The 20,613-nt window shown below is 56.4% G+C and overlaps 3 protein-coding genes across 5 annotated transcripts; all 3 read left to right on the forward strand.

Moving 5' to 3' along the window:
• Nucleotides 1-526: 526 nt before the first annotated feature.
• Nucleotides 527-3,374, forward strand: LOC148042858 (homeodomain-interacting protein kinase 4-like). 2 transcript variants are annotated; one of them, XM_087727896.1, is made up of 2 exons: nt 527-2,167; nt 3,015-3,374. In XM_087727896.1, exons 1-2 carry the CDS (start codon nt 527-529, stop codon nt 3,186-3,188), a joined length of 1,815 nt encoding a protein of 604 aa, XP_087584022.1. In that variant the 3' UTR covers nt 3,189-3,374. The 2 variants fall into 2 exon arrangements, with proteins under 2 accessions (XP_087584022.1, XP_087584021.1); XM_087727895.1 differs by having other exon boundaries at nt 527-2,155; nt 3,006-3,374.
• Nucleotides 3,375-4,383: 1,009 nt separating this feature from the next.
• PLD3 (phospholipase D family member 3) lies at nt 4,384-12,880 on the forward strand. Its single transcript, XM_087727899.1, has 12 exons — nt 4,384-4,452; nt 7,065-7,134; nt 7,451-7,519; nt 8,135-8,385; nt 8,929-9,112; nt 10,100-10,220; nt 10,360-10,487; nt 10,836-11,036; nt 11,511-11,650; nt 11,774-11,939; nt 12,129-12,228; nt 12,442-12,880. Exons 2-12 carry the CDS (start codon nt 7,105-7,107, stop codon nt 12,636-12,638), a joined length of 1,587 nt encoding a protein of 528 aa, XP_087584025.1. The 5' UTR covers nt 4,384-4,452; nt 7,065-7,104; the 3' UTR covers nt 12,639-12,880.
• Nucleotides 12,881-13,011: 131 nt separating this feature from the next.
• Nucleotides 13,012-20,576, forward strand: LOC106541074 (uncharacterized protein C19orf47 homolog). Of its 2 annotated transcripts, XM_087727902.1 has the most exons (9): nt 13,012-13,168; nt 13,267-13,354; nt 14,134-14,248; nt 14,939-15,020; nt 15,114-15,248; nt 16,073-16,222; nt 16,711-16,781; nt 18,656-19,075; nt 19,466-20,576. In XM_087727902.1, exons 1-9 carry the CDS (start codon nt 13,030-13,032, stop codon nt 19,481-19,483), a joined length of 1,218 nt encoding a protein of 405 aa, XP_087584028.1. In that variant the 5' UTR covers nt 13,012-13,029; the 3' UTR covers nt 19,484-20,576. The 2 variants fall into 2 exon arrangements, with proteins under 2 accessions (XP_087584028.1, XP_013911875.2); XM_014056400.2 differs by having other exon boundaries at nt 18,656-20,576.
• The last annotated feature ends 37 nt before the right edge of the window (nt 20,577-20,613 follow it).

Consider the following 20,613-nt stretch of genomic DNA (forward strand, 5'->3'; position numbering starts at 1 on the left):
AAATCCTCTGAGGCCATGTTAATCATCTGGGACTGAACGTTCCATCTCCACCAGGGAAGTGGGAGACCCTTTGCTGGTCCTTCGCTCAAGGCCCACTCGGAACATGAGGACGGGGTGTGGGGTGAAAGAGGGCTTCCTCTGAGAGAGCCACGTCCCTCCGCTCACCGTGGAACGTCCATTCCACTCTGCAAACGTCTCTTCAGCCCATCCGCTTGCAGTACTCACCCTTGGCTAAAAGGAAGCCTTTGGCTGGCGCCGCGGAGGTGTTCCTCGGGGCCTGCACAGGGCTGCTTCTCCTCCTTGGAGCAGCTCCTGGGAAAGAGCTGTTGGGAGACCCCAGGAGGAGTGGGCTCCCTGCCTCCATAACAGAACTTTCTTCACCTGGCAACTCTGGAACCCGGCTGACTGTTGCATCACCTCCTATTCCGGAGGAGGCTGGGATTCTCTTTGCTCCGCGGCGGCCGGACCTCTCTTTGCAAGAAGCCACTTTGCACCCATCTTTCTGAGCTTGGGCAAGCCCAGGACAATGGTCACAATCGAGTCAGAGTCCGATTTCTATGACGTCTTTGAGATTCTGGGGAAGGGCACGTTTGGGGAGGTGGTGAAGAGCTGGAAACGGAGCACGGGGGAGATGGTCGCCATAAAAATCCTGAAGAATGACTCCTACCGCAGCAGAATCATCAAGAACGAGCTGAAGCTGCTGCAGACCATGTCCGAGGTGGACTCTGAGGAGTCCCACATCGTCCAGTTCCACGAGTTCTTCCACGACGAGCTCAAGTTCTACCTGGTCTTTGAGCTCCTGGAGCAAAACCTCTTCGACTTCCAGAAAGAGCACAACTTCTCCTCGTTGCCGGTCCGGCACATCCGCACAGTGACCACGCAGGTGCTGAGAGCCCTGGCCAAGTTGAAAGAGCTGTCAATCATCCACGCTGACCTAAAGCCGGAGAATATCATGCTGGTGGACCAGGTGAGGTACCCTTTCCGGGTCAAGGTGATTGATTTTGGATCGGCCAGCATCTTCAACGAAGTGCGCTACGTCAAAGAGCCTTACATCCAGTCCCGATTCTACCGGGCCCCAGAAATCTTGCTGGGGCTGCCGTTCTGCGAGAAGCTGGACATGTGGTCCCTGGGCTGCGTGATGGCCGAACTGCACCTCGGCTGGCCCCTCTACCCCGGGAACAATGAGTACGACCAAATCCGATACATCTGTGAGACCCAAGGCATGCCCAGGCCCGCCCTCCTGAACGCAGCCCGAAAGGCCCACCTCTTCTTCAAGAGGAGCCAACACCCTGAGGTGGTGAACTCCTGGCAGCTCAAAACCCCAGCGGAGTATCTGGCTGACACCAAAGTGAAGTCTGTGGAGAGGAGAAAGTACGTGCTCAAGTCCCTGGACCAGATGGAGACGGTGAACGTCCACAAGATGATCTACCCAGACACAGAAGCCCTGGCTGAATACTTTGACCTCCGGAGCATGGTGGAGCTCATCAAACGCATGCTGACCTGGGACTCTCATGAGCGCATCACCCCCAGCGCAGCCCTGAAGCACCCCTACATTTCCACCCAACCCCTGAAGCAGAACTACGACCTCACCCAGTACTACCAGTTCTGCCTGAGGAGCCTCCGGGAATCGCTGCCCAGCCACGCCAAGGCTTCAGAGGAGGAAACGCAACATTACAGCGCCATGGACGAGGACCGCTTCTACAGTCGGGAGGAAAGCGCCCACGGCATCCAGGGCACTACCAGCCAGATGGACGAGCTCAGCATTGCCGAAGCCAGCCGGGAGGTGCCCCTAAAAGTGTGGGGTGAAGGGCCCAGCGGGGGAGGCTACGATCCCCTCCCGGACCCGGCCGAGGCGGTGGCAAATCGGCACAGAGTGGCCCAGCAGAGCCTCCGGCTGCGCCATGAGCAGGCCCAGCAGGAGCCCATCCCGGCCTACTACCGGAGCCGGCCTGGCAGCCCCAGGCACCACAAGGCTTCTCACCACGTGAAGCCAGACCCCACCTTCGAGAACCTGATTCTTCTAGGGCAGTACACCCCAGAGGACCCCCCCAGCTGGGAGAAGGAGAGCAATGCCAGCGCCGCTTCCTTGCCGGAGTCCGGTGCCCGGGAGGAGGCGAGCTACCCCAAAGGCCTTGTCCTCTCGCCCACCACACAGGTAACAAGGAGGGTCCACGGAGGCCACACATTTAAGCAGTGAGCTGGACTCCATAAAACCACAAAGGGTAGAAGCGGATGGGTGGCTTAACAAAGGAGCGTAGGCAACGGCTGAGGACAGGGCCTCAAAGGAGGACTGAGTCAGACATGAGACGGTCTGCAGTACCCCCTCCACACCAATACTGTCGCTCCGGGGGTTGGCTCTCTCCTTTCTCCTAGGCCACCCATGAAGCTGCCTCAGTGTCCTAAGTACACGGCGGCCTTGGCACGTGCTCACACCCCTCCTGAGCAGCATCTCTGGGGAAGAATGCTCAGCCCCTCCCCACCGTCCATGCAGGTCCAGCTCAGGAGCCCATCACCAAAGCCAAGAGGGGGCACTGGTTGTCCTAGCCCGTCAGGCTCCCCCCAGCCCCACCCCTGGTGGGCTTGCGGGGAGTTATGGGAGCAGCGGCACTCGTGGCAGGCTGCAAAGGCAGCCACAGAATCTGCAATTCCAGGCTCAGAATGGACCTCGGGGAAAAGGAACATACCACAGCCACCATGAGGGGGGTCTCGTGTTGGACTGTTCATGCACCCCCCCCCCCATTTATGGCCTTTGCCGCTCCCATCTTCCATGAAGCTGGGCAAAGTGCCCTCTTCCCAGCAGACCAGCCCGGCCCTTCCTGGTTTGCAGAGGGGGGCGGGTGGGTGGAAGGCGATCAATCTTGGCGAGATGATGAAGAAGAGGAAGATGATGCAAAACCCCTTCCAGGAACCCAGGCACCCCCCAGCCGCCCCTCCGATTCTGCCCGGGGCCTTGCCCAGAGTCCTTCGGCCCCCTCCCCCAGTAACGCTCTGTTTCTCTTTGGCAGCTAGGCCAGTCGGAAGCCTTTGAACCGGCCGTGCCGTTGCCTGGGCCCAACCCCTGGCTGCCCAGCGAGGACTGGCTGGCTGAACACAGCATGGAAAGAGTCCCGCTGAAGGCCGTGCTGCACGCCCCCCGGACCCGCCACCCGCTGCAGCCCTACCTGCAACACGTGGCCAGCCACCACTAGCTCCGGACCCTTGGCCAGGGAGAGGGCCGGCGCAGCGGAGAGACGGCCCCCCGAGGCCCGGACAGATACCTTTCTAGACATTAAATATATAGACTGTTCCTCGCTGCCAAGGCCCACTTCCTTAATAAACGCCATCTTGCTGTTACTGAGCTGTACGGAGCCCTGAGGGCAGCCAAGGCAGACCCCGCTGGGGAGGGGGAGTTTGTGACAGAGTTGGGGGGCTCTTAGCAACCACAGTCAGCCCACTGGTCTTTCCGGGAGCCGAGGGCACCACACCCAGGCCACACTGACTCCCCCGAGTGTCCAGGTGGCACCGGACCTGTTGCATCGTTAATAAACTCATTATCATTTGCAGACTGATTTGAGGGCATGTTTGTCCAGGGACTCTCCAGGCTTCCGCCCTGACCTGCCTGCTGACCCCCACCTCTGCTGGTGACCCCCACGCATGGCTCCCCAGGGAACGCCAGGCTGCACCCAGGGGCTTGGAGGGAGGGAGCCCAAGGCGGCAGGGAAAGCCCACCTGGAAGGGGAGGGTCGCACCACCTGAGCCTCCTCTCCCAGAGTCCTGCGGGAGGAGGGGGGGGGGCTTTTGCAGGAAGGTTTTCGAAGGTTGCGGCCAGCCCCCTCCCACCCGGAGCGCTGGCAAGCAGCCTTCTTACGAGCGGCCTTCGAGGGCTGCGGGGCGTTTCGGGACTGGCCCGGGGACACAGGGCGGGCCGGTCGTCCCGTGGGCCAATAGCCGAAGAAGTCAGGAACGGTGCCCCCCCCTCCCCGACCGCCCCCAGCGCAAGGAGCCAAAGAGCCGCAGCGCGGCGCTGCCCCCTCGAGTCGCTCCGGCTCTTTGCGGCCTCGCGGGCGGCGGGTTGTGGCAGGCGGCCGCCGGGGCGAGCCACAAGGGCCGACCGTCAACCTGGGCGCGGAAGCGGCCGGCAAGCAGGTATCGGCGGCCGCGGCGCCGCACTGCAACTCCCAGGATTCCCGATGAGCGGGAGGGGTCAGGGCGGGGGGGGGCAGTGGAGGCGGGCCGGACGGAACGGCTCTCCCGCCGCCTCCCCTCCGCGCCCCACCCGGGAAAGGCGCCGCCGGGACGACTCCTGGGAGCCGCTTCCAGCGCGGGTGGGCGGGGGGTGGGCGGGGGCGTCCCGTCTTGGCTCCCGGAGGGAGGGAACCAGCCTGGGCGCGGGCGGGCGGGGCTTGGCTGCTCCGGGCGGGGCGAGCGAGCGATCCGGCGCATCAGGCTGCCTGGGAAGCCCAGCTGTCGGCGGTAGGTGCGGGGCGGGCCCGGGGACGAGCAGAAGCGGGGGTCGCGTTGCGTGGCAGCCGCCCCCGAGTCCGCCGCTCCGTGGGCAGCGCCGGGTCCCCCGGGAGGAGCGCGGCGTCCAGCTGCCGGCGGGCGCTTTGGCTCCGGCTCTGCCTGCCTTTCCCGTGTGCCTCCCCGCCGGAGCTGGAGCGCGGAGAGCCCCGGGAGGGCAGCCAGGCCGAGCAAGGAGCTCTCGCCGCCTCTCCGTCCCCCTGGCGAGGCGGTGGGAGGGACGCTCTTGCCGCGGCTGCCTTGGCTCCGGCTCATTTGGCGAGGGCGGGCACGCTCGGAACCGGCCGGGGAAGTCGGGCTGGCGCGGCGTCTGCAAGGGAGGGAGCTCTGGCCGGCGTCGGATGCGGCCGCTTGGTGCTGTCGCCGGCGGGAGCGGAGTCCCTGGCGGAGCCGCTCGGCCGGAGCGGCCTTTTGAGAAGGCGCTTCCCCCCACCGCCGCCGCCGCCGCCTTCCCTCCAGGGCTGCTTCGGGGAGCCTTGGGAAGACCTGCCCTTCATGGCCGCCAAGTCTCCCCCTGGGCCTGCACTGGAAAGTATAGGAGCTTTGCGGCCTGCTTGGCCTTTGCCAGGTGGGATGACAAGGAGCCCTTGGCGGATCCTCAGCTTTCCCTTTGGCCCAGAACGGGGCCTTTCCTCTGAGGGCGGTTGGCACCTGCAAAAGAAGCCCCCAAGGAGGGACGGGGCCTAGCTTGGCGTCTGCAGAGGCCCCTTGCTTCCCTCCCTTGTTTCTGCCGTCGCCACATGCTTGGCACAAGCAGCCTCTTCCGCCACTCCTTGGCATTCAGTCCTCCTTTGAACCAAAGGTGCGTCCTTGGGATTAACTGCATTTTGGAGTGCCGATGAGTAGAAGGGGGGCTGCAGCTGCCTTCCTGGTGCGCTGCCATTGCGGCCCTGGCATCTGCTTGTCCTGGCGATGGTGGGCATCAGCCTTTGAGTGCCCCCTCCTCCTCTGGGGCCAGAAGGGTGGTCCGATCTTTGCAATAATGAAGGGCAACACTTTTGAGTGGGGACAGAGCCCCAGTCCAGCCCTGGACATTACGCTAACCTGAGGATCCAATGGCCTTCCTCTGCTCTGCCCCCCCAGAGGCCCACTTCCTCCCTGCACACTCACCTCGGAAGGAGCCCCCCAGGATTCCTGCCCAGGTTTCTGCGATCTGCAGAGCAGCCTTGCCAGGCCTGTGGGTGTCTTCTCGGGCCCGGTTGCCCCTCCTTGGTAGCACCGCATTCAAAGCTCAACCTCCTCCCTTCCCAAAGGGCTTCTGTGACCAAAGTGCTCAGGGAGGGGCTTTGAAAAGCCTCCAGCAGCAGGAGTCCCCCCCCCACCAGACACCCTTTCCAATTGGCCCCAGCCACTGTGACTCCGGGTGGGCACAGAGCCCTGAGCGGTGCCCTTTTCTTTTTAAATTATATATATATGTGTGTGTGTGTGTGTGTATATATATGTGTGTATATATATGTGTATATATATGTGTATATATATACATATATATACATATATATACATATATATACATATATATACATATATATATATAGACAAAACAACACATACAAAACAAAGCAAGAGAGGGGAAAAAGAACAACTTTCCTCCATTTCATCAAGCATGTCGTTTGGTTACAAGTTTTAGTGCATCAATTCTTAAATTTAGGATTAACATCACTGGTTCAGATTTAACATGGCTAAATGTTTCGCTGTCATTGAGCATTATACATTCAGATTACCATTAATATTATTTTATTTGTAACAATCCTTATTTCCTTACATTCATAATTATCTATCAAATAACAAAAAGTCTTTAAACTATTATAGCATCACCTATCTCTAAAGAGAAAAAGCGAAGATTGGGACAAAGAATTCTCATTGGTTTATAATAAAGCATTCATATTTTCAATTGACCATAATGTCTCCAATCGTCCAGACTTCCAAGAGTGGTTTCCCATTATTAATTATTCGTCCATATAGTAGTTAAGTATTTCAATTCATGTATATATCAGTTATTCCTTACATCATCATTAATCTGTTTAATATACAAAGGTCTTTCTAATGTGAAATGGTCGCTACATACAATTATACCAAAGTATTCAAATCATCCCTCTCTTATACATTAAAAAAAAAACATTATTGTCCTTTATATATCATATAAGTAGTACTCTCTATTATAACAGGAAAAATAAAAAAGACAAAAAGTAAGAAGTTATTACAATATAAGTAAACAGTTTCATTCCCAGGTTTTTTTTATCTAGCCATTGGTAAAACAAATCCCACACTTTATAATATTGCTCATCCTCTCGTTCTCTAATTTCAAATGTAAGCTTACTCATTTCGGCACATTCCATTGTTTTCCGGATAGTTTCCTCCTGAGATGGCACTTTCTCGTTTTTCCAATTTTTGGCAGATACAATCCTAGCAGCTGTTAAAATGTTCACGATCAGATATTTCAAGTGTCCCTTGTTGTCTCTTTCTGGAGTTATTCCCAATAGAAAGAGTTCCGGTTTTAAATCTACATGTTGACGTATCATTTTCTCCAATACCAGCAGTGCCTCTTTCCTCATCTGCCCCTGCAGGTTCCTGGAGGCTCTTTCCCACTCGGGAGGATCTGAGCAGATGAAGCCCCCGGCCCCCGCGTACCAGAAGGTGAAATCTCTCGGCCACACCAGGGATGCGGTTGTGCTGGGTTGGATTCTCTTGCCTGCAGGTTGACGATGCCCAAGGGGCCCCACTGCTAATCTGCAGGGGGGGGGGGCAAAGTCCATGCAGCCCCTTCCCCGAGCAAATGCGGCTGCTGAGCCTGCAGAGCTTCTCTTTGCTTGATGAAAGCCGAGGGATCTTCAGAGCTTTCCTGGGGGCTTCCGGCCGGCCCGTCTCCGTGCCGGGAGCTGGGAGTGGCTCTGTTCCTGCCCTGTGGCTTCTTCCTGAGGGTGGGAAATCTTTTTGTGCTCCTTCCTCACAGCTGAAGGCGCCGGAGAGCCCTCGGGAGCTGCTGCCCCTGGCCGAGCAGCTGGGCCAGACTCTGCACCAGGTGGGTCTTACACCTGCGGTGGCATCTCTCTTCTGGCTTTCAAATGGGAGGCCCAAAGAAAGAGAGGCATTAAGCCCAGCCAGTCCTGCAGTCAGGCCACACCAGGAGCTCCCAGGAAGGAAGGCTAAAACCATTTTGCTTGAGGGCAGCTAGGATCCTGCCAGTCTGCTTGTGCTGAGCCCCCTTCCTTTGAAGGGTTTGAGCTCCTCCCACAAGTCCTCTCCCCCCCCCCCTCTCGTTCTGGGCTTTCAAATGCTTCGGCCCCTTTTGCCTGGGAAAGATCAGCTCGTCTCTCCATCTTCCTTGCTCGCTTCACCTGCTCCCTTCTCCACTGGCTATTGGTCCTGAGCAAGGGCACCAGCAACCTGTTTGGGCGGCCTGCAAGCTGGGTTTCCCTCCCCAGAGTCGGGGGGGCCTGAGCAGCGGTTGGGCTGCTTCCAGACATTGCTGGGCTGGTCAGCAGGCATCGGACGGCTCTGCTTGTCCTCAAGAGTTTCCCAGCAATGAAAGCGAAGCAGCGAGAGCCCGCCAGGCCACTACCCCCCCCCTCCTCCCAGATTGTGGACATGGGTATTTGTGGCTCATGTGATGCTGAGCTCCCCTCTTTCTCTGCAGTTCCATGGCTCTGCACTGGGGAGGCCCTGCCACAGCCCTGTCTCCGGGCTGCGTCCTGCAGAGCCGCCCAGGCGATCCGCCTCCCTCCTGCCCTGGGACTTCCAGTGCTTGCTAGTGACGGCCGTCTTGTCCACTGTGCTAGTGGTGACCCTGGTGGTCCACTCCTTCTTCTTTCCCCTGCACGGTTTGGCCGCATTAGGACACGTGGCATCAGCCCCACACGTGGATCACAGGTGCAGCGACTCCTGCAGGTATGGATTCTGCTTGTGACTTTCTTGAACTCTGGCTTCAGGCAGAGGGAGGTCACGCCGTGGCCTGCTGCAAATGTCCTTTCTCCAGCAGGAAAGATTGTGGTTTTGCTCAGCTGCGAAGAAGAGCCTTCGGTTCTGTTGGGCCTTTGTCCACTTGCAGACGCGGGTGGTCCTTCCAGGAAAAAGGGGGTCCGGTCGCATGAAAGGCCGGGCAAGGGGCCTGGGAGAGGAGTGGGGATTCTGCCAGAACCGCCTTGCCTCACTAGGATCCTCCTGGAAAAACACAGGGGGTGTATAGCAGCGCCTGCACCCCCTGCTTGCAGGCCAAAAGCCCACTAGCCCCATAGCACCCCCTCACGCAGTAGAGTAGGGCAGTGCCCAGAGAGAAGGCTGGGAGACTCTGCTGCTGCTGCTGGCTAAGGAGTAAAATCCCCGAATGCCTTCCTGGGGCACCGTAGGTGTTATGGGGCTTCCCGGCTCAGTGAGTCTGCCATGTGATGTGAGACCCTTGTGGGAGAGGGAAACGCCCGATTGTTCCCCCAGGAGTGTGCTGGTGGAGAGCATCCCTGAGGGAGTGACCTACGATGACAACAGCACAGCCGGCCCTTCCACCTTTGAGACTTGGCAAAGCCTTCTGAGAAACGCCAGGCGCTCGGTGGACATTGCCTCTTTCTACTGGACTCTCAGCAACCAGGACACCCACACCCAGGATCCTTCAGCCAGCCAGGTGAGGGGAGGAGCGTGGAAGTCCCGGGCTCATCTCCACGGAAGGCGAGGGTCACGCATGGAGGAGGGATCGAGCCCAAGGGCAGGTCCTGAATCCCGCGGCCCAGCAGGTGATCTGGGGCAGAAATGGGCCCTTAGCTTCATCCAGAGTTCACGAGGGCAGGGCAGGGACCAACGCATGGAGGCTTTACAGAGGGAGATCCAGGCTTGGATTAAGGAGAATTTCCTGGCTGTGAGAACTATCACAGTGGGGGTTAGCCAGCTTCCTGGAGTCATGAGGGTTTTCAAGCAATGGCCTAGGTCCCTGTCTAAGGTCCCTGCCCCGGGCAGCTGGCTGACTAGAAGACTCCAAAGGCCCCCTCCCAGCCTCCGTGATCTACCACTCCCTGGCGTTGGGCTTAGAGTGGCCCCTTCTTCAGAGATCTATGGAGTCCCGGTTTCCACAACAGCCACCTTCCAACCTCCACAGAGTTTTCTTAGGTGTGCGGCATGCATTGGCTGCTAAGACCGGGGTGGGGCGGGGGGGCTCTGGGGCGGACAAGGCCAAGAGGCAGATGCTGATTAGCACATGGATCTGGCCAAACCCACATGAAACAGGCAGCTAATTGCACAGGCGTGGAGCCACGCGCGGCTTTGCCGTCCGTCAAAGCTCCCTTTGAGGGCAGTGGAACATCCATTGGTTCAGGCTTTGGTTACGGGGGGAGAGCAAAGAGCCTCCTTTGACGGCTGTCCAAGGAATGGAGAGAACAGCCGTGTGCGGCTCTCAGGGGAGAAAGCAAGGCCAGCATCAAACAACGAGGGGGCTCTGCTCCAATGGCCCAGGCTTTGTCCGAGGGTCCATCAGGGATCGAGCCAGGGCTGGTTGGGCAGCATGTGGGGTATCACATGCCCCCCTCGGCGAGAGGGCCTCCTGGGAAGGAAGAGGGCTTCCTTCCTGCTCAGCCCATCCCCATCAGCTCTCTGCTGCCTCCTTTTGCTCTCCCACCAGGGGCAGGAAATACTGGATGAACTGCTGCATGCTACCAGTCGAGGGATTGCACTGCGGATAGCAGTCAACCCGCCTTCTGCCCGGATGCCCAGTACCGACCTTCAGCTCCTGGAGAAGAGCGGTGAGTTTTTGCCACAGCAGGCTCAAGTCAGTTAGAGGGGAGCTGGGTCTGCCTGGCCCCTAATTAGGGCAGAGAAGATGCCGGGCCCGTGGCCCAAAGGAGCCCAGAGCAACCGTGGCCTTTGCTTCTCAACACCCAGGGGCCCAGATTCGCCAGGTGGACTTACCCAGGCTGACCCGGGGAGTCCTGCACGCCAAATTCTGGATTGTGGACCAGCTACACATTTATCTTGGCAGTGCAAATATGGACTGGCGTGCCCTTACACAGGTAATGCCCTCTTGCCCAGCCTGCCTGGCCTTCCCTCGCTCAAACCTTGGGGCTCCCAGTGAGGGTTTTAGGCGTCTCCTCTAGGGACGCTCCGTGGGCATCCTCCGTCCCTCAGCGGAGGCTTTCTAAAGAAGGCAGGCTGCCTGGCACCGTCAGGCTAAACCAACCAGCTGCCGCAACAAAGTCGTTGCTTTATGGCTTGGAATGCTGGAAGCCAAGGTGGCCTCTTGGGGTTTTGAGTCCCCCTTTGGAAGAACATCGCTGGGTGCAGCTTTTGAATTACGGGCTGCAGCTCCTTGTGTCCCATGTGGGGGCAGGAGAGCAGCCAATTCTCCTCTCTGACGCCAGGTGAAGGAGCTCGGGGCAGCCGTCTACAACTGCAGCTGTCTGGCCCAGGACCTGGGGAAGATGTTTGAGGCGTACTGGAGCCTCGGGCTGCCGAATGCCACCATCCCATCCCCCTGGCCGGCCAATTACTCCACCACCTACAACAAGGAGACGCCCCTGGAGCTGCGGCTGAACGGCACAGAGGCTGCCGTCTACTTCTCGGTAAGGACCCGTGTGTGGAGATGGTAAAGTGCTTTGTTCCAAGCAGCTGCCAGGTTGCGTGCGGGACCCTCCGGTCACCCTCAGTGTGCGGGACCCTCCGGTCAACCACCTTCCCCAAGGGGCAAAAAGGGTGGTTTCTGCTAAGAGGCTTCAGCAGGAAGAACAGCCGGCCCTTCCGATGCATTGGGGTTCCCCCCAGCCCTCCCCATGCCCAAGCAGAGGCAGGAGACGCAGCTGGATTGCTCCCACCCTGGGAAAAACCCAACACGCCCCCCCACCCCACCCCTTTGGCCAGATGAGAGGGCCTCTTTCCCCAGTCCCCGGGCAGACCAGGCTCCCAGCCAGACTTGGCCCTTGGAGAGGGGCCGGGAGGGGCTGAATGGGGCGGGATGCCTGCTGCCTTCCAGGAGAGACTCTGCCTGCTTTGCTAAGAGGATCGTGATGTTGGGGTGGGGGCTCTTTTGTGCTGCCCAGAGTGCTCCCCCAGCCTTGTGTGCCTCCGGGAGGACGGAGGATCTCCAGTCCCTGCTGAGCATCATCGACGGGGCCCAGGAGTTTGTCTACGTGGCTGTGATGAGTTACTTGCCCACCATGGAGTTCTCCCACCCCAGGAGGTAAATCGGAGGAAGCAGCAGTGGGGAGACATCACCCCAAGCACCTGAGGAGGAGGGGCCCTCCCTCCCAGCAGAAGTTGGTCACTTCCGACTCTGTCCTTCTGACCCTGCCGTCCTCCTCAGGTTCTGGCCGGCCATCGATGACCACTTCCGGAAGGTGGTCTACGAGAAGAGAATCCCCCTCCGCCTCCTGGTCGGCTGCTGGGGACACTCCAAGCCAAACATGTTCCCCTTCCTGCGCTCCTTGGCGGCCCTGCAGGACAACCGCACCCACTACAGTCTGGAAGTGGTAAGGGCCCCCCATGGCGCCCTTCCCGAAGTGAGGGGTCCGCCTGCTCCTTCCAGTCTCTGGGAGTTGCTCTGGGGCTGAGCCAGGAGCCAGGCGTGGGGGGGGGGGTGTCCCTCCACCCGTCCAACAAGGCCCCTCCCTCCTCGCCCATCTATCTGCAAGTGCCCCTCCTCCCACTTGCCTCCCCAGCGGCTCTTTGTGGTGCCTGCAAATGAGACACAGGCCAAGGTCCCCTACGCCAGAGTGAACCACAGCAAGTTCATGGTTACAGACAAGGTGGCTTACATTGGTGAGTAGGGAGGGGTCAGCGCAGGCTGGGAAGACCTGAGGGGAGTGGGGGGGGGTGGAAGCGGTGGCAGCCTGGCAAGAAAAGGAGCTTCTCTTTGGGGCGGGGGGAGTAGGCTGCAAAGAGAAAGGGCTGCTGGTCCCACCTCGGAGGGCTTGTGTCTTTATTGGGGGGGGGGGGCTGTTCCCTGGTAATCTCCCCTCCCCCTCCCCGCAGGAACCTCCAACTGGTCCGGGGACTACTTCCTGCATACGGCGGGCTCTGCCCTGGTGGTGGCTCAGAGGCCGGGCGGGGACCAGACCACCCTCCGGGAGCAGCTGCAGCGCGTCTTCGAGCGGGACTGGCACTCCAGATACAGCCGCCAGCTGGACCCCCGGGGCCAGGGGGCGGAGGCCCTCTGCAGCGCCCGCTAGAGCCCCGCCTGGCGGCCCGAGGGAAGCAGCCTTCGCCCCCAGCGCCCCCCAACCACGGCGCTGGGCAGGGGGAGGGCGGGGCTCAGAGGTGGGGAGGGGGCGGGTTCCGCTGGTTCAGCTGCTTTGGGGGAGGGGCGTGGCCAGACTTGGGGCGGGGGGGCCACGACACTTCCTCCTGGATCCCCTCCCCCCCCCGGTCTAGGCCCGGATTCGGGCGATTAAAGGCTCCTTTCCAGCCTCTCTCCGTCTCGTCTCTCTCTCTTTTGCTCTCTTCGTGGCGACGCACCGCGCGGGGAGGGGGGCTCGGAGCGCCGGGCGGCCGCCGGAAGTGACGCCGCGCCGCCTTCCGGTGCGGCCTGTGGGGGGCGGGGCGAGCGGGGGTGGGCGGGCGATGAGCCCCGGGAGCCGCGCGGCGAGGTCAGGGCTGGGCCTGGACGGCTGTGGGGCGGCCGCGGCTTCAGGCGGCGTCGCTCTCCGCAGGCGTTCCGGCCGCCCCGCCGAGAGCAGCGCCATGACGTCGGTGACGATGGGTGAGTGGGCGCGGGGGGCCCCCTCCCCTACCTGTGGGGGGGGGTCGCTGCGGCCCTCCCGGCCCCCCGCCCGGTTAACGCCGCTGTTGGTCCCGCAGCCACCTCGGAGTGGATCCAGTTCTTCAAGGAAGCCGGGATCCCCCCGGGCCCCGCGGTCAACTACGCCGTGACGTTCGTGGATAACAGGCGAGTGGCTCCCCCTGGCCCTGCCGGGATCGGAACCTTAAAGCAGCGGAGAATGAACGTAGACTAAAGTAAAGTCAGGAATCAAAGGGAAAAGCTGAAGGGAAGAGAGCGAGGGAGAGGAAAGGGTCCCTTCCAGTGTTCTTCAGGGCAATTATAAGCACGAAGCTATTTTATCTTTTCTCCTTCAGTGCATCGTTTTTCTCTTTCTTTTTTCAATAAATTCCTTTTATAGTTTACCCTGTCGAATCAAAGCTGTAAATCAAAAGTTCATTTTTATCCACTACCCCCCCAAAAAACAGTTCATAAAAAGCTTCTGGTCACTAATAAATTTAGGCAATATCTTTTTTCTGATAAAAGAAACCAGTTTATCCATTTTGCCAAAATGTTGTCAATTTCTCCATAATGAGAACTGTTGAATATTTAAATAACCATGTGACTTTTCTAACATCCGTTTAGTCTTAAAGGAAAAGTTCTGGCTTCAATTGAATATGGATCTTTGGTTTTATTTTTCATATTTCTTAACAAATCGTCTTCCTTTTTAACATTGTCTATATTAAAGTGTGTATTTTAATTCATTTTTAAACATTTTTACATGTTTATCAAGCATGACAAAATATCCATGATGTTCATGCCTCCAAGACAAGCTTCAAGTGGCTTTATATCTTCTAGATGGAGCCATCTGGCACTTCATTTAAAGAATTTCTCCTTGTAGAGTCAAAACAAGGATTTGTGGGAATTGTGGTTTAAAGAGTTGACCGCTGCTATCTGTGTCCTTGCAGGATCCAGAAGAATATGCTGATGGACCTCAATAAGGAGATCATGAATGAGCTGGGTATCACGATAGTTGGCGATATTATTGCCATTCTGAAGCATGCTAAAGTGGTATATCGGCAGGTAAGTTCTATGGAACTGTTGCTCATCCTTGCTTCATACATTGAGGCCTCGGACATTGATGTCTTCAGGATGATCTTTCTGGTGCTGAGACCAATCAATGTAGGGCTTTTGGGATGTCTTCATAATTCTGGATTTTGTACTTTGGGGCATGGCATGGTGGCGAAGATGTTCCCCTCCCATTCAGAAGGTTGAGAGTCCTAGGTAGCAGCAGGTATTTCTGGGGAGGGGGGGGTGGAGAAGATATCCATGTAGGCATCAGGAAGGACACCTGGCCAGTAAAGGCTCAGCTTTATTCAGCCACCCCATCTCTACTGAAAATTAAGGGGTTACAGGATCGTAAAAAGAAAAAAAGATTGTTACCTGGGGATGCCAAATAATCTTTGGCCCAGTGCAAGGAGACTGCTCTGAACGCTGCACACGGAAAGTTTCTGAAGTTAGTCTTCCAGCTCTAGAGCAAAGAAATTCTGAAAGGCTGAAATTCAGGTGCTTCAGGAACTCCTGGCCATTTTTGCATCCGAGGCTCTGCTGTTCCTCAAGCTGCCTTTTCTGCAGAATGCAACATTTTAACCTGGGGGCTTGATGCATTTCTTCTGGTTTTGTGGCCATTTTGCTGCATTTAGGGAAGATGAGTCCAGTCTCCTGACCGGCTGCTTATGGTCACTTTATTATTGTGGGCATTTTCTCCTCTAGGAAATGTGCAAAGCTGCAACAGAGTCAGTGGCCTCCAGCCAAACTGCTTTGCAATCTGAACTCCGCAGGAATGCTAATACTGGTGAGTACAGGTTGCCTGTGTTGCTGATCGCAGAGTCCCAGCAGCGTCCATGGTGGCTGTTCTTTACAGTTGTGATCTCACCGATTTCTGCAGCTGCCACCAGGATGATTGCCAACAGTTTGAGCCGAGACTCTCCACCTTCCACTCCTGTTCGGAGGCCTGACAGCAATGCCTCCAAAATCTCCATCACCGTATCCAACAAAATGGCAGGAAAAAGCCCCAAAGCAGGTAATTTTAAAAATCCATGGCTGAATGTATTTCTCTGCTGACAACTTCTTTGGTAAGCGGCATCGCTGCCCCTAGAAAACTCCTGTTACAGGCAGAGTCTGTTGCTTTTGTTGTGCTCAATCCCATTTCCGAGGAGTGGGATGGGAAATGCACTGGGAATGCTGCACTGGAGGAGAAGCTCTGCTTTTCTTAGTCTCAGCCTTCCATTTGCAAGACGAAGCGGCTGGTCTCTAGGGTGTTATTGGGCAGCTCCCTGTGAGGCATCCATCCTGTCTTCAGGGCACTTGAATGAGGGTGCCAGGAACTTTTAGGAATGGTGGTGGGATCCAAGCCTGCTGGGACGGGAAAGGGGAGAGGGCTTCATGCTCTCAGTGCTACAAGGATCAGCTGTCCTTCATAAATCAGTGGTGGTTGGAGATATTTTCTTGTTTTTACCTGCTGCGAGAGTGTAAGGAAGGAAGCACATAGGCTAAAAACACTTGCAATCTTTATGGAAGTCAACAAAAGTTAAATATTATTTTTGTATAATACATTATTATTCCCCCGTGCCGTGATTGGGTGTTCTCCTTTTACAGTTAGAGTATTCAGGTCTAGGCTTCTCTTGCTTCCACAAAGGTAGAATTGAGCTGCTCAACTGGAGGACCTGGAGCCAAAAATGGAGAGGCCACTCCAGAATCAGCAATTTCTCTTTTCACATCCCAATGGCTGGGCTTGTTTGGGCCCCAGAGCAGAAGCGGTGGAAAGTGTTTCTTGAGGCATTTGCCGGCAGCACAAGGCCATCCACTGAAATGCATCTGCTTGCTTATGTCTTCTTGCTATGGCAGCTGTTGGCACTCCTCGGGCTGAGAATCCCACCGTCCCAGTGAAGCGGCGCCGCGTCACAGCAGAGATGGAAGGGAAATACATTGTCCACATGCCCAAAGGAACCACTCCCAGGACTAAGAAGATCCTGGAGCAGCAGCAGGCAGCCAAAGGTACTGTAGCTATCTTGGGGGGGCAGGGCGGGGGGTGCTGCTTCCTCAAAGGAAGGAGATTGTGGGAAACTTGAAAGTGGGGGGAAGGATAGGTAGATTGAGCTCTTAAAAAAACCAAATTTTGATCAGGACAAAGAGGGCATTAAGCAATAATGGCCAATTAAGAGCATTTGTTCAAACCAAATCTCTCTTTATTTAATAATAGGAGGTTTTTTGGTCACTGAGCTTTTTCTGGTCTTGTTTGCAACACTAGGCCGGGTTCCCTCGAGAGGAGCTTCTGCTCCTTGTCTCCATTCTGTAGAGAGACGTGACATCTCCTTCCCCCATTTTCCTGAAGGGAAACTCAAGGGCCTCCTCCGGAGCAGCACGGAGGCAGGGGAATAAAAAACAAATCTGCAGCTCGATTCTTTTCTTGAGAAAAGCCTTCCATTTTCTAGTCGTTTGGTAGTGCAAATGTTGTACGCATCCGTGTTTGTGTTCTCTGTCAGGTTTGCAAAGAACGTCTGTGTTTGACCGGCTTGGTGCGGAGACCGGTGGAGACACAGCCATAGGAAACAAGGTGAGGGTGTGTGTGTGTGTGTGTGTGTCTTCTTTGCGGTTGGTGGCAGTTTCTCTACTTTCCTTTCTGGTGTGTTTTCCGCTGACTCGGTGGTCCCCAACATATCGGGTGCTGACCCAGGTGCCCTGGGAGGGAGGTGGCTGTTCTAATGTGCTGGGCTCCCTGACCATGCGTGGATGGGGCCTGTCCTAGCATGCCCCTCCCTGAAGAATGCAGCCATAGCAGGTTCCTTCAGGGGGAGGACCCTTTGCCTGAGGATCTTGTTTCTGACCCAGCAGCACTGGACTTCTCTGGTTGGCTCTTCTCTTTGAAGGGCCTCCTTTCTTTCTGTGGAGGAACAAGCTATAAATGGTGGAGGGCTCTTGTCATGAACTATTTTTGGTTGGAGGCTGCAGCAGTCGCTCGTGCCAGGAAGACAACCGTGCCTTGTCAGCTGCCCCCTTACACTCACACGGATATAAATTCATTTCAGGAGGAGAGGCCTGGAGAGATTCTCTACCTTGAGGAGTAGAGCACATGAGTTTGGTGGCAAAAATCGAAAGTCTGATAATGTCTTTTCCATCTAACAGATGTTATTAAAAGGATCAAGTTTTTGTGAGCTGCAGCTCACTTCAGATGTATGAGGGACTAAAGTGAGATAAGATTTAAACAGGTGTGGTGGGAAAGGAAGACTGGTTGGTTATGTAGATACAGGTGAGACAGATTTCCTAGTGCAAGAACGCTCTACTGCGTATGTTGAGATCTTGAGATTGCCTGAAATTTTTTGATGTGACTTCATTAATCTCTCTGGCTTATCTGTGATAATGGTGATTGCCATCAAATCATTGTCACCCACTTAGATTTTCTCCATGATTGTCTGTCCCTGTCCTGGAACTTCAGCTCTTCCAAGGGTTGCCCATTACTGTTGTCCCCCCACCTGGCTGCTGGTCGTTGCCTTTTGCTCTTTCCTTCCACCTTTCCCAGCATCAGATCTTTTCCCAGAGAGCCGGGTCTCTCCAAAGTAGCATGCTTAAAAAGTTTGGTCATTTGTTCTTTAGTGAATTCTGGATCTGATCAGCCATCAATTTGTTTTCTTGGATGTCCGTGACATCCTCAGGAGTCTTCTCCAGCATCAAAGTTCAAAAGTGTCTGTGCCCTTTCTCTCTCGCTTCCTCAAAGTCCGGTTTTCGCTTTCACAGTGTGTCATAGAACGCTGTACTGTGGCTTGCAAAGTTCCAGCCTTTAAAGCCACACAGGCTGCGTTCGTGGTATCTTCCCCAAGCCTTGGTGTCTGCTGTGCTGAATGCTGTTCCTGACCGCTTGTGTCTTTCATGTTGGCTGATCCTAAAAGGCCAAAGCTTTCCACCACTTCAGTATCTTGATTGCCAATTCTTTTAAAAATATATATATATATTTATTCTTTTTAAACAAAACAACACATACAAAACAAAGCAAGAGAGGGAAAAAAGAACAACTTTCCTCCATTTCATCAAGCATGTCGTTTGGTTACAAGTTTTTGTGCATCAATTCTTAAATTTAGGATTAACATCACTGGTTTACATTAAACATAGCTAAATGTTTCGCTGTCATTGAGCATTATACATTCAGATTACCATTAATATTATTTCATTTGTAACAATCCTTATTTCCTTACATCCATAATTTTGATTGCCAATTCTAATTGCTTGATGGTGGTACCTGTGAACCCTCCAAATGGTCTTCCTCTCCCCTTTTGGGCATGTGAACCAATGGCTTTAAGCAGCTAGGCCAGAGGCCTCCCGATTCTTTGCCTGAGAGCAAGGATCCTTGGCCTGCCGGAGTGATGCTTGCTTCCTCTCCAGAGCGGAGGGACCCAGAAAGGCCCAGTCACTGAGCTCTGCTCTGTCTCCCCACAGCCCACAGGAGTCTTCAGCCGCCTGGGCGACATGCAGGAGGACAAAGCAGCTGACAGTGATGACGACAGCTCTGTGCTGCAGTATGCAGGGGTGCTGAAGAGACCCTCCCAGCCCAAGGAGATCTGCAAAGTTGGCGTCGCCGTCAAGGCTAAAGCTACCAGCTCTGAGCCCAGGCAGGGGGCGGCTGATGCCGTCACCATCGCCATCCAGCGGCGGGGGAGCAAGAGTGTGGCTGCCGCCACTCCGGCCAAGGAAGAGATGCAGGGCTCGCCTCCTCCTGCCCCAGGCAGTGTGAGCAAGAGACTGGGCAAGCGCTCGCTGAAACTCCTCGAGGCCCAGGACAGCAGTGTGACCAGCTCCAGGAGCAGGCCGGACTCTTCCTTCCGAGTCACCATAAACAGAACTTTAGGGAGCTCCAAGGTAAGCAGCTCCAGTCCTGCGGAGCCTCCCAGTGCTCAGATGGACCACACGGGCACCGTCAGTGTCTTTAAGAGGCTGGGCAGGAAGACTGTGTGAGCCTGGGACCCCGCGTGGAGGGGACTTCCAGACGAGGAGAGGGCGAGCGAGTGTGCGTGTGTTCATCTCTCCCTTTGTCAGCTCCCTTGGTGATGTGAGCGGGGGGCCCGCATTCCGGAGCCGATGCTTCTGTGAAGCTCTTGGTTGGTTCTCCCAGCACTGCGTCCAGAGTGGCCTAGGGCCACGCACTAGTTGAGGCAGCCGAAAGCCCAGTCCTGGCAGGGTGCGAGCACTTGGAAGGCCCTGGGGAGAAAGCCAGGAGTTCTGAACGCGGCTTTTGTTTTCTCTCTGCAGGTCTTTGCTCTTTCCTAGGAAGTAGTGTCCATAAGAGAGACAGGCGGCCCCTTCCTCCTTTCCCCTTCTCTCTCTCTCTGTCCTGAGCTTTCATCTGCCGGTCCTGGAACAGCCGCATTCCAGGAAGGGCAACCGGCCTCTCTTAGCGGATGCTGGAGCTGTGCAATTGGCAAGGCTGGCCTGGCAGCGTCCTGGGCTCCTCTCCTCTCCTGTTCTTCTCTTAAGGGTTTCGGGTTGAGAAACGCCCTCCTTCCTTCTGTGTCAGCATTCCTGACTGACCCAGCCCCATTTCTTTTGCTGCACTCCTGAACGAAGCTGTTCTTGGATTGGGGGTGCACCCCCATCCCCTCTTAAGACTTTCTTTGAGCAAACAAAAGCAGACCCATTTTTTTTAAAGCACACACATGCGATACCTGGAGGCTCTTCCCTCACACCTGCCATGCTGAAGGCAGCTGGCATCTCTGGCTCAGTGAGAATATTTCTCCCCCACTTGTGGCTCCTGCTGTCCTTCAGTCTTGGGAGGGGGGAGGGGGAATCCTGGATTACAGCAGGCACACACCCTCCCCTGGCTCGGGCCCTTCCCCTCCACCCCCCCAGCTGGCAGGATTTGAGGCAGGGCAAGCACAGCTTTGGTCTTGGCCTTAGGAAAGGGCTGGGAGAGGGAGGTCTGCCAGGAAAGGGCAGCTGGCACTGATGAGAGCCCCTACGATTTACCTTCGGCCCCAGTTCTGGCTCTTACAATCTCCTTTACAGAAGACCCCAGAAGTCGTCTGGCCCCCACAAGGTCTTGGAGGGGGGGGGATCTGGGCACGCAGTGTCTTCTGCCTCCTGCTGGGGGAGGGGGCTTCTGCCTCCCCCCGCACATCCCCCAGAGCCAGCAGGGCCGAAGGGGGGTGTTAAGGGGGAGCAGCGCTGCCCTCCCCCTCCCTCGTGAGCCGCCCGCAGGCACCAGGTTGCAGGCGGGGTTAGTCGGAGGCGGCTATCGGGGCTTCGGTGTTCGAAAGCGGGCTTGTCAATTGGAGTCGGTGTACATCGGGATGATGAGAGCCTCAAGTTGTACCGGGGCCGGGCCGGCAAAGCTCCGCTCACAATAAACGCTGTTTCGCTCGGCTTCCCTGCCTCGACTCTCCTTTGCCTGAGCGGCGGTT

This window comes from Thamnophis sirtalis, unplaced genomic scaffold, assembly GCF_051295495.1.
Source record: "Thamnophis sirtalis isolate CommonGarterSnake01/CBP01778 unplaced genomic scaffold, rThaSir2_p1.2 scaffold_13, whole genome shotgun sequence".
NCBI classification, from domain to species: domain Eukaryota; kingdom Metazoa; phylum Chordata; class Lepidosauria; order Squamata; family Natricidae; genus Thamnophis; species Thamnophis sirtalis.